This window comes from Dasypus novemcinctus, chromosome 3 (assembly GCF_030445035.2).
Source record: "Dasypus novemcinctus isolate mDasNov1 chromosome 3, mDasNov1.1.hap2, whole genome shotgun sequence".
NCBI lineage: Eukaryota > Metazoa > Chordata > Mammalia > Cingulata > Dasypodidae > Dasypus > Dasypus novemcinctus.
The window spans coordinates 113,517,530-113,533,890 of NC_080675.1; the positions used below are offsets into that span (position 1 = coordinate 113,517,530).

The 16,361-nt window shown below is 44.3% G+C and overlaps 1 protein-coding gene and 2 pseudogenes across 3 annotated transcripts in view; 2 read left to right on the forward strand and 1 right to left on the reverse strand.

Annotated features, from left to right (window-relative positions):
* The first annotated feature begins 2,293 nt into the window (after positions 1–2,293).
* Positions 2,294–3,120, forward strand: LOC101430117 (RING finger and SPRY domain-containing protein 1-like; annotated as a pseudogene).
* A 2,794-nt stretch (positions 3,121–5,914) lies between these two features.
* PLA2G4F (phospholipase A2 group IVF) overlaps positions 5,915–16,361 on the reverse strand; it is a 33,956-nt gene continuing 23,509 nt past the window's right edge. The window contains exons 20-22 of one of the 3 annotated variants that reach the window (XM_058293997.2): positions 11,975–16,325; positions 10,709–10,874; positions 5,915–9,841 (exon numbers count right to left, since the gene is read on the reverse strand). In XM_058293997.2, coding sequence (XP_058149980.1) covers positions 16,105–16,325 — 221 coding nt within the window. In that variant the 3' untranslated portion in view covers positions 5,915–9,841; positions 10,709–10,874; positions 11,975–16,104. Of the gene's footprint in view, positions 9,842–10,708; positions 16,326–16,361 lie in introns of all 3 variants that reach the window. The other 2 variants (XM_058293995.2, XM_058293994.2) reach the window with 2 other exon arrangements.
* LOC139436163 (RING finger and SPRY domain-containing protein 1 pseudogene) lies at positions 6,536–8,354 on the forward strand (annotated as a pseudogene).

The following is a 16,361-nucleotide window of genomic DNA, read 5'->3' on the forward strand; positions in this document are numbered from 1 at the left end:
AAGTAGGAGAAACTCAGGATTCTGAACTAAAAAAGAAACTATTTTGCTTTCATTCATGAACAGTACTTTCACTGAGCATAGACTTCTAGGTTGTCAGGGTTTTTATGTTTTGTTTTGTTTTTCCTTTCAGCATTTTAAAGATGTCATTCTCTTGTCTTCTGGCTTCAATAGTTTCCATTGAAAAATCAGCTGTATGTCTTACTTGAACATGTCTTTATTTTCCTCTGGCTACTTTCAGTATTTTCTTTGTGTTTGATTTTCAGCAACTTGCTTATGATGTGCTTAGATACAGTTTTCTTTACATTTATCCTGCTTGAAGTTCACTTAAGTGTCTTGAATATGTGAATTTCGCCAGATTTGGGAAGTTCTCAGCCATTATTTCTTCAATATTGCCTCCATCACATTATCTCTCTCCTTTCATTCCAGGATACCAATTACACATATATTAGAACTTTAGGCTATATCCCACATGTTTCTTACGCTTAGTTAGGTTTTTTTCCCCTTTGTTTTTCTCTCTGTACATCAGTTTGGTTACTTTCTGTTGACTTGTCTTCTTGTTCAATAACCCTGTTTTTTTGTTTTTGTTTTTGGTTTTTGTTTTTGCTTTATCCAATTTCTTTAAAACTCATCAATTAAATTCTTGATTTCAGATATTATGTTTTGTAGTGATAGAATGTTCTTAGCATTTGAGAAATGTTGTGCCACTTTCTTTTGACCTGCATGGTTTTTGTTGAGAATTCTACTGCCATTCAAATTGTTTACCCCCTGTTGTAATCATTGTTCCTCTCTAACTATTTTCAAGACTTTTTCTTTATCTTTAATTTTCAGAAATTTGACTGTGACATGCATTGGTGTGGATTTCTTTGAGTTTATGAGTTTATCCTGTTTTGATAAAAAGAGCTATTAAAAATTTTAATGGGGGAAGTGGATGTGGCTCAAGTGATTGAGCTCCTGCCTACTGCATGGGAGGTCCATGGTTTGGTTCCTGATACCTCTTAAAAAAAACAGCAAGAAAGCATTATGGCAGACACAGCAAGTTGACACAACAAGATGATGCAAAAAGAGACACAAGAAGGAAAAACATAATTAGAAACACAACAAAACAGGGAATGGAGGTGGCTCAAGCAATTAGGCACCTTCCTCCCACTTCAGAGGCCCCAGGTTCAGTTCTTGGTGCCACCTAAAGAAACAAGGAAAACATCAAACACAAGTGCAAACCACAAGGGGGTGGGGAGAAATAAATCAATAAAATAAATCTTTAAAAAAAATTTCAATGGGTTCAGAAACTTTGGAGAAAAAACTGGGAGTAACTATTAAAGTTTAAATTGTACAAATCTTTAGACTCAGACGTTTACCTTTTCAGAATATGCCAAGAAGTCATATGTAAGAATGCCCATTGAAGCAACAGTTATCATAGAAAAAATTGGAAACAACCTAAACGTCCAGCAATATGAAAATGGCTAAATAAACTGTATTCTCATTCTATGTTAAAGGGGACATTGTTGTTTGCCTAGTCAGCATCTACTCTACTTCTCTTTCCTAAGCACTCACCTCCAGGAATGTGCCTGATTGGCCTACAATAATCCCATCTCCCTTTCCAGAGATGGGTTAAGAATGAGCCTGAGAGTGTTTCCTAGGGGACCGAGGGAGGGCCGGGCCCAGCATGTGCTGGCGGCTCAGTAGCCTCATGTCCATGTTTACCACACTCTTGGACCTGTCACAAGTGATCTCAGGAGCTGGACAAAACTGCCCCTGCGGGACCAGGATTTCCTTGTGGTTGATAATGTTGGATATCAGCTCTGAAGCTTTCTTTGTGGTGTACCCTTGTTAAAAACAAATAGGGGGAAACGGACTTTGGCCCAGTGGTTAGGGCGTCCATCTACCACATGGGAGGTCCGCGGTTCAAGCCCCGGGCCTCCTTGACCCGCGTGGAGCTGGCCCAAGCGCAGTGCTGATGCGCGCAAGGAGTGCCGTGCCACACAGGGGTGTCCCCCGCGTGGGGGAGCCCCACGCGCAAGGAGTGCACCCATAAGGAGAGCCGCCCAGCGCGAAGGAGGGAGCAGCCTGCCCAGGAATGGCGCCGCCCACACTTCCCGTGCCGCGGACGACAACAGAAGCGGACAAAGAAACAAGACGCAGCAAAAAGACACAGAAAACAGACAACCGGGGGAGGGGAGGGGAATTAAAATAAATAAAAATAAATCTTTAAAAAAAAAACAAAAAAACAAATAGGATGCAAGTTCCTCAACTCCAGATTATGAAAACAGTACTTGGAAAACTAAAAACTCCCTAAATGATTGTCTTTCTTCAGGCTGTGTTTGTAGTGGGCAGAAGCCTTGGCCGGGGTCTGCTGTGGACCCTCCAGGAGCACTTGGCCTGCTTCCTGGGGACTAGAGGCACCACTACCACCAGCAATTCCTGTAGCTGCCGAGATGATGGTGTCGCAGAAGACGGTGTTGACACCCAGCAGCAGCGGGCAGAGAACAGGGCAGTACCCACTGCTGGGCATAAGGAGCCAAGCCCAGGACCCTGTTCAGCCACCAAGGAGGGGCCGAGGACCACGAGCCCAGGAGAAAGAAACAAAATGTAGATGGGCTGGTCCTGGACACACTGGCAATAAGGTTTCTTGAGATAACGATTAGGAACCTCCCTATTCAATGATTACATTGCCCGAAAGGACAGAAACGGATGAAGGATGGGTGGATGTAGTCCAGTCTTTAATTAGAGTTATTCCATGGGAAGATCCACTGGGACCAGTTCTTACACCATCGTAGCCAGATGAATGTCCACTGCCAACTAAAGATGCACTCCAGAAATTGACTGAAATTCTCAATTTAAATGGAGAAGTAGCTCGCCAGGATGCTGGTCATCCTGCCACACAGAGGAACAGTCTGCAGCTCTAGGCTGCTTGCCTGAGAAACTAGGAGGTGCTGCAAGTATAATACTTACTACAGTGTCTGAAGTTACAGTCCCACCCTACGGTCAAGCTTTTTTGCACTAATAGCACTGTAAAAGTTTGCACAGACACATGAAAATAAATTGACTATCTCTGAATCCAGTATTAGTGACAGGCTTGTCACATCAGAGTACTGGACTGATGATCCTGATTATCTGAAGTAGTTTCTATGCCCAGTGAAGCCTAGGCAATCTCTCTCTCTCCCTCTCTCTCTCTCTCTCTAATGATTGATAGAGTGTTTTACTAATGCTCAAAACTTTACATCATTATAGTAGGAAAATAATAATTTCTCTAATGACTAATTATTTAAAAACTATCCACAGCCTTGTAAGAATTTTTTTAAAAGATTTTATTTCTCCCCACCCACTCGTTGTTTGCACTTGCTGTATGTGTTCATTTTCCTTGTTTTCTTAGGAGGCATTGGGAACCACACCTGGGACCTCTGATGAGGGAGGGAAGCACTTAATCACTCGAGCCACCTTTGCTCCCTGCTTTGTTGTGTCTCTCATTATGTTTTCCTCATGTCTCTTGTTGCATCATCTTGTTGCATAAGCTCACCGCACCTTCCCATCATGCCAGTGCACTGTCTTCTTTAGGAGGCACTGGGAACAGAACCAGGGACCTCCCATGCAGTAGGCAGGAGCCCAACTGCTTGAGCCACATCCACTTCCCTGTAAAGGTTTTTACGTGTACTAGGTTTGATGCATATCTTAAAGACAGGACATTAGCCTGATAGGATCATTAGGGCATGACTATAATGAAAAATAGTAATTTATAAAACATTTTCCAAAGCACTTTCCCAAACAGTAATCCCTCTGAAATTAAAAGAAAATGAAATTTAGTTTTATGCCTAGTTTTAGTTATAAATCACAACACACATCAATCTCATTTGAAATTTTATGGTTTTGATGTTACTTTTTCAAAAGTGCCCAACAAAATTCAAAGCTGATTTTAAGATCATGAATTTAAGTGTGCAATAAAATTGTAGTTTTTCAGCATCAAAGTTTATTATACAACAATCAACTAACAGATACTGTTTTAAAGACAGTATTAGTTTTCCTTCCTTGTTTCTTCCCAGCACTGATCATTCTAAGGTTTTGTAAGGACATCCAGGAGTAGAGCAGTCACTGCTGATTTGGTCACAAAAATCCTTCTTGGATGGGCAGCACTTTTCCTTTATGGAAGAAACTATAATTTTATTTGCTTATGTTTCTTTTCTATTAAGAAAACAGGGTTCAACCTAATCTTAAAAAGTCTCATTTTTTTTGCTGGTTGATTAAAATCTTTAATTTTTAAAGTATCATAATCTTTTAAAATGTATTCAATGTGGAGGAAAAACAAAAATTTTACTGAGGTGTGCTTTCCCCCATTTTCTTAACATAAAGTCAAAGCAAAAATAAAGCCACATAAATTTCAACATTGAATTTTTTTGCACTCTTAAAGCTTAGTAGTATTCAAAAAGCTTTACATAAATCAGTAGTCTCTGCATATATTTGTTAGGTCAGTAAAAACCATGATCTAACAGAATACTTGTATTCAAAAGCCCATCTTTTGAAAAGGTCCTAGTTTTCTGGATTGTCACTTTAAACAGAGTACACTGCCCTGTTCCACAGGCAAGCAGAAAGCAGATCACTCCCATTTAAGCTCCATGAAAGTTACTTTACTGTGGTATATAAAGAATCTCCAAAGCTTTTTCAATCCACAAGCACACACACATACACATAAATACACACACAGTTACCAGGAGGCACATCCACGGTTTTGACAACTTCAGAAAGCCTAAATACTTTGCTAATTGAATTCTATGAGAAAAATACCTTGAATTTAAATTCTTTTTAAAATTTAGTCTGCAATTAAAAAAAATAAAATTTGGGGCATGAATGAAAAAAAAAATAATTTGGAAACCATCCTTTTACTATATACGTTTAAGAAAACTCCTACATAGAAAAACACATAGCGAATATTCCAACTGAAGGAAAACCCTGTGAGCACGGAGTTGCTTACCAAAGTATTTTTTGTAATAAATAATTGAGAACAAATGAAATAGCCAGTAATAGAGCTCTAAAATAGATTAGGAAATTCCAATTGATAAAACATAGAGCTATTAAAAATTATGAGAACAATGATTAACCACATGGGAAAATGCATGGCAACATTAAACCAAATACAAAAAGTAGCCCTGCTCTATTTAAATAACCTCCAGGTCTATTTTCAAAAACTACACAGGAACATGATTCAGTCTGCTGTCTCACTATATTGTGGGTGTATTTCCCCCTTTATTGAAGAAACAAAACAATATGAAGTTTTTATTGTGAATGGACATCAAAAAGAAAAAAGAAAAAGAATAATTTCTGTTCCTGAGGGAGGCACACAGCTGACCTTGTCTCGAGATCACTTTGCCTCTACTTGAGGCGGCAGCTGTCTGAAGAGCAGCCTAGTGCTCTTGAGAGCGATGTTCATGTACAGGACCCAAAACGGAGGGGGGTGGGGGGATGGGGGGCAGTTGGTTACCCAGATGAACTGCAGTTTAACCCCTGTCATTGATTTCATCAGCTAGGCCCTACTTTGTCCATTTGCCCCTTCTATACAATATATATATTTCTGTGTTTAAAGACAAAATTTCACATTAAAATCTTGATATTTCTGCCTTCAAGCAAATTCAAATACGTAACTCCTTATTAAAAAAAGTACTCCTTGATTACAATTTAGTTATGTTTTTAAAAAATGATAAAATGGTATTAACCCTATGAAACATGTGACCATCAATAATTAGAGACCACTGGGTGAGTTTTACCAAAAATAGTACTAAACAGAGGATTACTTACCAAAAAAGCAATTTTCAATTGAAAGTTGAATATTTCCATTAGGTTTTACCATTAAACAACTGGGGCAAAAGACCAGACTTTCTATAACCACAATAAAACAGAATTAAAAAGACTTTTCTACAGATTCCAAGAGTATAGGAATGGAATTTTTTTTAATGGTTTTAACAATGACAATTATAACCTCCTAGGCTATTTTAGCTCTCTAAAGAAAATGTTCATTGAAAGATAAAATCATACAAAGCATTCAACATTTTCAAAAAGTTGCTCAATCAAACTTTTAAAATGTGAAATTATATCATTGAATTCTGCTTGCAAAATATCTCAATAAGCAATATTCAGAAATGCTAGAATAGAGAAGCTTAGTGGTATATTGCAGACTCTACACTGTTGCAAAGCCAGTCATAAAGAGCTTACATACTTGGTGTAATGATTAACGTTTCATTTTCTTGCAAGTCATACATCTTTCAGTTACATTCTCCCAGTTGATTACATCCCAAACGGCTTTTTGTTTAGATAATCAGGTCTGATATTTTCATACTGCAGGTAATAAGCATGCTCCCATACGTCATCTCCCAGCAGTGGAATAAGACCACTTGTTCCTTGCAATGAATCCTGACTAGGGCAAGCAGCAGTCTATAAGTGGCCCTGTTCCTTAATGAAGCCAAGCCAACCCCATAAAGCAAGTCGGGGAGAATATTCTTATGCCTGGAACCCAAAATTCCCAAAGCTAGGACCAGCTTCCTGCTCCTGCTGCATGCCACCCACGATAGCAGGGTGTGAGTGATCAAGCACTCTGGAAGAGTGTGAGCAAAGACACCAGCATCCTCGGCTGAGCCGCAAGGGCAGCCGACAATCTTTTTTTTTTTTTAATTTATTGAAATATATCACTCATACATAAACAATAAGTGTTGTGAACTTACAAAAACAAACATATATAACATCGCACCCTACCACCGATAAGTTGCATTGTTTTTAGACTTTTAAAACTAATGATTAAAGAGCATTGTGAAAATATTACTGGAAGCGGACTTGGCCCAATGGATAGGGCAGCCACGTACCACATGGGAGGTCCACAGTTCAAACCCCAGGCCCCCTTGACTGTGTGGAGCTGGCCCATGGGCAGTGCTGATGCGCACAAGGAGTGCTGTGCCACACAGGGGTGTCCCACACGTAGGGGAGCCCCATGCGCAAGAAGTGCGCCCCATAAGGAGAGCCGCCCAGTGCAAAAGAAAGTGCAGCCTGCCCAGGAATGGTGCCGCCCACACGGAGAGTTGATGCAGCAGGATAAAGCAACAAAAAGAAACATATATTCCCTGTGAAGCTGATAAGGATAGAAGCTGTCACAGAAGAACTCACAGCAAATGGATACAGAGAGCAGACAACCAGGGGGGGGCGGGGAAGGGGAGAGACATAAATAAAATAAAATAAATCTTTAAAACAAAAAAATATTACTACTAAACAAAGTAGTTTTCCCCTAACCAATCCGATTGTCATTATCTTTATATCATTAAATGTATTTTTTATAACAGAAGTTGTAAACTTATAAAACAATCATGCACATGTGCAGAATTCCCGAACAACACCCCTCCATCAACACACAATAATGTGATGTGTCATTTACTACAGATAAAATAATATCATGATTGTTACCATGTCCATATTGTACATTTGGCTCACATTTTCCATACTGCCTCGGTATCAACACAGTACATCTTCTGCATAGAGGCAAGAATATTACAATATTACTACTAACCACAGTCCATAGGTCACTCCAGCTGTATTTTTCCCATGCTTCTCCACATTCCCATCACCCTGCAGTCGTGATATACATTTGCTCCAGCTCACAAAGGACACACTTGCATCTGTACCATCAACCACAATTCTCACCCACCTCTTGGTTTACTGCGCTATCCAGTTCCTAGATTATTCTTAAGCATTCTGTCAATTGGCATTTACATACCTAGACTACCATTTTCAGTCACATCCCCATTTATAAACTAGCTGTCACTCACTGTGTGTTACCATCCACTGACAATCTCTTTTTAAAAGAAGGTGGGCAGCTGACCTGTGAGTAAGGACTTGAATAACATAAAGGCCATGCTGAATTGCAACAACGTTAGTGAGTACAGGAAGATCTCACCTCATGGTTTGGAAAGTGTGCATTGCACCTTTTGTGTGGATGCTGGGTTGTGGTACTGTAAAGTAACAGTGGTCACTTCTGGCATCGTGCACATAGGTTGGGCCACTAGAGACAGCAAATTTCTCAATCACAAAGGCTTGGCATTGGGGATGACAAGTCCTCTGTGTACATGATGGCTGCCAGCAGCAGATTTGGTAGAATTCCAGAAGTCAGCCCTCACCTACACCCACGCAGGAAAGGAGACACGGTAGGATGTCTGTTACACACAAATGAAAAGCAAATGATCTTCTTTTTAAATAGCAACCAGCTGCCTCCTGAGAAGCAAGTCTTTTCATCTACCTTATCTGGATATTTGGCTGCAGTTAGTTTTATGTCATATCAACACTGTGAGTTCAATGTTGGAGCAAAACCACTCAAATACCTCCTGTATTAGTCAGCCAAAGGGGTGCTGATGCCAAACACCAGAAGTCTGTTGGCTTTTATAAAGGGTATTTATTTGGGGTAGGAGCTTATAGATACCAGGTCATAAGCATAAGTTACTTTCCTCACCACAGTCTATTTTTACATGTTGGAGCAAAATGGTTGCTGACATCTGCAAGAGTTCAGGCTTCCCGGGTTCCTCCCTTCAGGGTCTTGCTTCTCTCTGGGTTCAGGGTTCCTCTCTTCCCAGGGCTTGCTTCTTCCTGGCCTCAGAGTTCCTCTCTTCCTGGGGCTGGCTTCTGTTTCCTCTGTGAGCTTACTTCCCGGGGCTCCAGCTTAAGGCTTCAGCCTCAATCTCCAACATCAAAACTCCAACTTCAAAACCCCCCAACTCTGTCCTTTGCCATGCCTTTATCTATGAATCCCCACCCACCAAGGGGCAGGGAATCAATACCCTAATGACGTGGCTCAATCAAAGCCCTAATATTAATTTAATCACACCCAGGTACAGACCAGATTACAAACATAATCCAGTATCTATTTTTGGAATTCATAACCATATCAAACTGCTACAAAGACTTCCACCCAAATAAAAACTTTAGACTATGAGACAACGCATCCTGTGTTAAACAATGAAATGAACCTAACATGGAGAATTTCATTGTGGTTTCAGCACTCAAGAAGGCACTGTCTCCTATTATTTTTCATGAAGTACCACAGGCTTAGCTTTCAGCTTTCCTTGTCCTTCAAAGGAATTTCCCAGGGCTGGTAAGTTGGGTTAAATTTGAAGAGAATCTTATCTTTGACAAACTACCACTTTTGAAAAAGATTTATTTATTATTTCTCCCCACCACCCTCGCCCCTGCATTGTCTGCTCTCTGTCCGTTCACTGTGTGTTCTCTGTGTGTGCTTGTCTTCTCTTTAGTTGGCACTGGGACCTTCCAGAGTGGGAGAGAGGTGCCCGATCTCTTGCACCACCTCAGCTCCTTGGTCTGTGTCCTTATGCCTCTCTTTGTTGTGTCATCTTGGTACACCAGCTTTCTGCATGGGCCAGCACTCCACATGGGCCAGCTCACCACATGGGCCAGCTTGTCCTCACCAGGAGGCCCTGGGATCGAACCCTGGATTTCCTATATGGTAGATGGGAGCCTAAACATTTAACCCACATCCTCTTCCCCAAAGTACCACGTTTAGCATAAAATCTGGCCAGGGCTATAAGTTTCAATGTACATACAGCTGATTAAAACTTTTTCTTTTTCTTTTCAACAATGGCCAGATTTGAGTAGAAATAAGTCAATAAAGCCTTTTAATGGGTGTCATGAAATATGGGATATCTATCTGTCTCTAGAAATTGTTTCTTTATGATACAATGTGTCCACATGGCTTCAGCTGTGTGTCTGATGCTTCATCCCAACAGCAGGAGGCGCAGAGCTCTTGGACACTGACTTGCTTCAACAGGGCAGGATGCTCGTGCCTTGGCAAAGATGATGTTTTCTTCAGCTGTTAGGAAGGTATAGTCATTAAAGTGCTAAATTTCATAGTTTGATAGTTATGAATTCTGAAAATAGATATTAGATTATGTTTGTAAACTGGTCTGTACCTGGGTGTGATTAAATTATGATTAGGGCTTTGATTGGGCCATGTCAGTAGGGCTGGGTATGGACTCAGATAAAAGACATGGCAAAGGACAGAGCTGGAGATTTTGATGTTAGAGGTTTTTGATGTTGGAGTTTTCATGTTGGAGTTTGATGCTGAAGTCTTACCCGGGAAGTAAGCAAGCTCCAGGAAGAGAGGAGCCCTGAGCCCAGAGAGAAGCAAACCCCGAGAAGAGATGAACGCAGGAAGCCTGAACCCTGGTAGATGTTGGCAGCCATCTTGCTTCAACATGTGAAAATACCCTTTATAAAAACCAACCAGTTTCTGGTATTTTGCATCAGCACCCCTTTGGCTGACTAAAATACAGTCATTATGAAGAATGATAGCACTTTTGAGTTAAGCAAAACCTTCCACTGGTCAGAGAGACACACCTCTGTGTGGCCGCAATACAAATAGAACAATGAAAGTCAATGGCCAAAATAATGGCACTTTTAATTTCCAAATTCTCCAAGACTTGGAGAACTTTATCCAATGCCATGGCAGATAGCCAGAGATCCCTTACATTCAGGCATTCCTTTTCCTTCTTTCCCTTCCTCTGCCAATCCTGTTCTTCCTACCAAATTCTTTTACATCAAAAACTCCTCAAAAATCGTCCTCCTCCTCACTTCCATCCCCTAAAACTTCTAAAAACTCCAACTTCGATCCCTCAGATCACCCCCCCTCCCCCCGTACCTCCTCCATATAATCCTCCGGGGTTATCTCTGGACTCACCGTGCACCCCTTCTTCCTACCCCCCTTCGGCACTGCTGTCTTCTCTCCTCCTCATAGGTGCTTGCAGAAACTATCCCCACTCCTCCTGCACCGCAGCCTCCACCTCCATCGGTACGCAGCTCCTAACTCCACACAGAGGCCAGCTCCTCTCTCACCCCTCTGGGAGCTGAAAGAATAGCCAGAGTACACGTTCTTTTCTCACTCTCAGATTTAAACCAGATAGAAAACCGGTTAATATCTTTCTTTTGCAACCTCTACATCATTCTTTCCACCTGTCTATTGCCAGAAAAAAAAGAATGTATTTCGTTTGCAGCCCAAATTCTTGCAAGTATCCTAAACTAACAAAATGCTGCCAACAGCCCTGTCGGAGCCACAGCAGTCCCCTCCAAAAAACCTAGCCGTAAATTCTCCACCCTCCAGAGTTCTCGACAAACACTCCACTCCAGGCAAGTACAAAAAACCCACCGGGGCCATGCTTCAAAGGCAAAAAGCCTGGGCACTGAGCCAAGCAGTGCCCAAGCCCATAACCTCCTCCAAGGCCATTCTCGCTGTGCAAGCAAGAAATCCACCGAAAGTCTGACTGTCCCCAGGCCTCTCAAGGCAAAAGGGCATCAGTTACCCAGCCAAACCCAACCCTGGCTTCAACCTCCCAGACCTTCTGAAACCAGCAACAGATAATTAAAGGTACCCCAAAAACTGTGCAGAGCCCCACACCCCTCTCCACAGCAGAACCACAGGTAACTCTGATGGTAGCAGGTAAGCCAATTCCATTTCTTATTAATATGAATACCACTTACTCTGCCCTTCCCCAAATCCCTAAACCCTTGACTTGCTCCTCAGTCTCAATGGTGAAAGTCAATAGTTTCACAATCCATCTTTTACTGTACCCAGTAAAAAGCCACCTGTTCACCCACTCACTCCCTCCTCTGCTCCTTTTCCCGTCAAACTCCGTCAGTCCTAAAATCTAAAATACTAAAGTTCCTGTCATTGCTCCCCATCACAAACCAGTCACAGTTCAACACAAAAATTCTACCCACATCCCATTCAAACTCCAATATTCTGTCCCTGGTGATACCGTGCAAAGTATTAAACCTACAATTACCTTTTACAAATAAACCTTTAGCTTACTCCTGAATTTTAAATCTAAGTGTACTCCTAAAAAAATAATAATTCAAAAATATATGTGCTAAATAGCTGTCTATCTAAACTGTTTTAAAGTTTAACTGCATTTATCATGCTCAAATATTCCTAACTGTTGCTGATTACCAGTAATTCTTTCTTTGTCTCTAATCATATCAGTCTCTATGTCCCAGGAAGCGCTGTTTTTCTGCACTATGTCTTCATCAAAAGTGTTAATCCCTCTCAGAGTCTCTGGTGAAGAGCTTCACGAGTTTGTCCTTTTCTCCTTGAAAATTGGAAAGTAGAATTGCAAATTCATAGAATTTATTTTATAATGGTGTACCTCAGCAGCTGCCTGTCAATTTATGCCAAATCTTTATTAGAGTATACCTGAATAGTAAACATCTTCTGAGTTTTAAATTGTATTAACTCAATGCACAAGTTTTCTTCCCTTCCCACCCTTACATGTTAGTAGTCAACCTTAAACCTATCCTATTACAGATCACTGGCCGTAGTTGTTGGGGTGCTGGATATTTTCCCATGTCCTTAGTCTTCCATAAATTCAAATATTAATATATGTGTGTTCGTGTGCATGTGTGTGTTCTCTTCTTTAGCTTGTGGTGAATATAATAATTTGCATTAAAGAAATAAATGTTTGTTGTCTTTTTAAAAAATGAGCCTATGGCCCAGTTTGAATGAATAAAAGACATGATGAGAGGCAAGTTAGGTGCTTTGATAAGTTCAACCATACGAAATTGCCATTTCTTTCAGCATAAAACATTCAAATATTGGCAATTTCATATGGTTCAACCTAATAAGTTTTTCTGCTCTCTTAAAAGGAGCCACGAGAAGCTTTCTTCTCCCCTGCTGGCTATGAATAAGGAAGTGTATAGTTTTGTATACTGGCAGCTGATATTCCACAAGGAGAAGACCCACACCTAGAATGTAGTACAGACATTCTACAAGAGCACAGTTTGAGGAAAGGGGGATTGTGTTGCTTGATGGTATTGTTGAACTACTGGGTATGCATGAGCAAAAGGAAATATCTAAAGCTTCTCCCAGATAGCAGTTTCTCATAAATTGTGTCTCAAGGAAGAGAACTTACTTTTAAACCCTCAAATAGATCATTCATGTGAAAACAAATGATGGTCAAACAAATGGAGAAGTGGTGGACAGGAAAGGAAGGGGTGAAATGAAACTAGTCCTGCTATCAGAGGTGGAACTGAAATCCTGTGGGCGGTTAGAGGCCTTGAGACAGACTCAGAAATTACCAGCAGAGTTTAGGGAGCAGGGGAGAGGAGTGGGAGGGCAGGGCAGGCAGAAAAAGCACTGAGAGGCCAGAGTGAGACAGGAAAAGCTGGAGGAGGTACCAACCCAAACCCAATGAAACAGGTAAAAGGATACCTGGGCCTTGCTGTGGGACAGAGGCAGCCTACGCCAAGTCCAGAGGGATCATGCCCTGCAATAGGCCAGGGCAGAGCCAGCCTCTGTCCTCACACTCTCTGAGCTGCAACTGTGGTCCCAGAGCTGCAATGTGGCCCAGGGAGCAAATTCACATCATCAGTTCATCTGACTGACACCCCCTGGAGGTGTGCCCTGCACACCTGTGCAGCCATATGCGGCAGCCTTGGTGGTCACCCTTTCCTTCCCTTGTATGATGTGGGGCTCTGACAAGTGGAGGAACGATGCCCCTCGCTCCTGTGTTTTGACCCAGCCTTAGGTTCGAGCCAATGTCTTGGGTGTGTTGTTCTGGCCAAATCTCTCCAATCGGGTCACCTTCAGAGCCTTGAAACTTATTTCCAGTCATCTTGGGCGGGCTTGGGACTGGAGGAGAGATGGATCTCGATCAAAAGCCAAACTGGCCAGGTCGTCTTCGATCCCCTTCACGTCCCACCACCAGTTTGCCTGGCTCCCCGATTCAATCCTGGTGACGTTTCCTCATCCCCTGGCTGTTACCCCTGCACCTGCTGGCCAATTTTGTGGCTAGAGAATTGGGCCCAAATCCAAACCTAACCTGACCCCAAGTGGCATTTCCAAAACTTTCTGCATGCCTGAAGGCCCCCACCAGCTCTGCACGAGCACACGTGTCTGCTTCCTTCACAAGCCTTGCTGGTCCCCGAGGGCAGACTCTGGCCCCCACGCTCCGGTGGTGATCATCTAGCTGAAACAGAGACCCTGCTACCTGAATTTTTCTCGGTAGAGGGTTTGTGGCTTTCACCAGCTTTTCAAATGGAAATGACCTCAAATAGGTTAAAAACCACTGGAGTATTGAATATTGCACATCTTTTTGTGGTTGGTGGTCCATCTCTTTAGAATGTAGGCTTCTATTCATTTATTTGCCAAATATTTACTGAACACCTGCTATGTGCCAACTGCTGCTATCCCTGCTGCTGTGGAGAGAGCAGTGAACAAAACAAAATCCTTGCCCTCTCAGGGCTTACTTGCCAGGGGCCAGAGACAGCCTGAGGCTTAGGAGGCCCTGAAGGCAGCCAGACTGGAGGGTCTGAGTGAGCAGGGTAGTGACAGCGGTGGGCACAACAGTGGTGATGACAATGGCCCTGGCACGGACTCAGGGTCCAGACTGGGGCTGCGGCAAAGTAAATCTCTCACCACTGGGCCAAGAGGCAGGGACAGCAACCTGTTACAGGCAGGACAGGAGAGCCAAACCATCCTCCACCCCAGCCAGCCCAAAACAAAGCCCTTTGGAGGGCCAGCTCACCCAGCCCTCCCTGCCCGCATCCAGCTGGAAAGCTGCAAGTCCAAGGGCAGGCTGGGGACACAGGCAGGGCCTGGCCATCTCCTTCCTTCCTCCTCCTAGCTGGGGCCCAGAAGCAGGGTCTTCCTTCCCGGGTCAGGCTGGCTGAGGCTTCCCAGCAGAGGTGTCCCTGCTTGAAGAGGAACTGTGTACTTTGAGGCTGGAGGGGATGAGCATGTTTGTATGGGGGGATGGGAGGGGTGGAGCCCTCGAGGGCACTTCTGGCGGAGGGAGCAGCAGGGACAAGGGCTGAAGCCAGCACGGCCCCCTGGCCTGCTGAAGGGCCCCAGGCAGCTCTGCACGGGGGGCAGGGAGGGTGGAGGGCAGGAAATGGGTGAGGAGACTGAGGTCGCAGAGGTAGGCGGCCAGGTGGAGAGAGGCTAACGCAGAATGGATCTCCTCTTCACCAGCCTAAGATCTGCTGCAGTGAAGAGGCTCTAGATCTTTAGAGGGTCCCAAGTAGGTCAGAGAATAGGACAGAGAGAAACAGACTTGCCCAGACCATCAGATGCTTCTGTGAAAGGGGCAGGAACCGGGCTGCAAGTCCAGGCCAGGGGTCCCTCTCCCACTTCCCAACCCTTGCCAATGGACAGGTGCTCCCTGGCCCCTGCCCTCACTAGGAGATGCACCCATGCTCTCCCACTCCATCCACAGGGGCACATTAACCCTGCCTCCCAGACAAACAGATGCATTCCCTGGACATGCTCATTTATTTTCTGGGAATGTGAGCTGTATCTGCTCAGGGTGGCAGCTGTACACATGAGCAGGGGCTGGGCCCCAAATTTATAAAGGGCATCACCAGGGAGACATTGTGCACTCCCACCACTGGGGGCCCAGCCAGGACAGGCCATCGCCCCACGGCCTCAGAAGGCAGAGCAAGAGCGTGGAGAGCAGTGGGCAGGGCCGGGGGTGGGGGGCAGGAGGCCAAGTGGAGTTAGCAGGCAGGCTGACGGCTCAGTGACCCAGACGTTGCGGTCAGTGACACAGCCTGGCAATCCACGCTGCCCTCTTTACTCTCCATAGCACGGCATCCACCGCTCAGCAAGTAGAGCTTGGGTTACTTGGCAGGAAGTGTGGACGGATGCCTCTTTGCTTTGGGCCTCAATTTGAGGAGAGTAGCCTGCACTCAGCTCTCACAGCTCCCGTGCTGTGACCTGGGCCCTTTGAGGCCCCTCTGTGTTGGGGTGGGCCCTATGGCTGGATTGTCACCACCGATTCCCTCCACACGCCCCCACGTAAAATGTGCACAGCTTGCTTCTGCCTGGCATTCCCAAGCCGTCCCTGGAGAGACGTACTGCCATCCTTTCCCACTTCCCATCTTCTAGAAACGCATATGACCAAGGCCCCGCCTCAAATCCAAGCTGCAAATCTGCAAGAGCTTTCTGGACTTGGAGGACTAGGAGGCAGGTCCTGAGGAGACGGGAAGCAAAGACCCCGCCGGCCCGTCCCTCCACGTCACCAGGCCCCGGCTTAGAGCCCCGTGCCTCTCGTCTCGGGCCCAGTCCTCAGGCGCCATGCTGCGTCAGTCCCCAGCCCTGACCCCTGCCTGCCGCCGGTTCAGAGCCAGGCGGAGGGCGCCCCTCAGGGTCTCCACGTTGTTCAGGACGTTGTATCGGCTCAGGGCCACCAGCCGATCGTATTCCTCTGGCTTGTAGGTGAAGTTCGTCATGCCATAGGGGGTGTCTGGCCCGTTGATGGCGAAGTCCCCAAAGGCCTTCTCCTCAGCCATTCGCCGCTCCACACCTGTGGGGAGGGGACCAGGAGGAGAGGTCAGGCAGG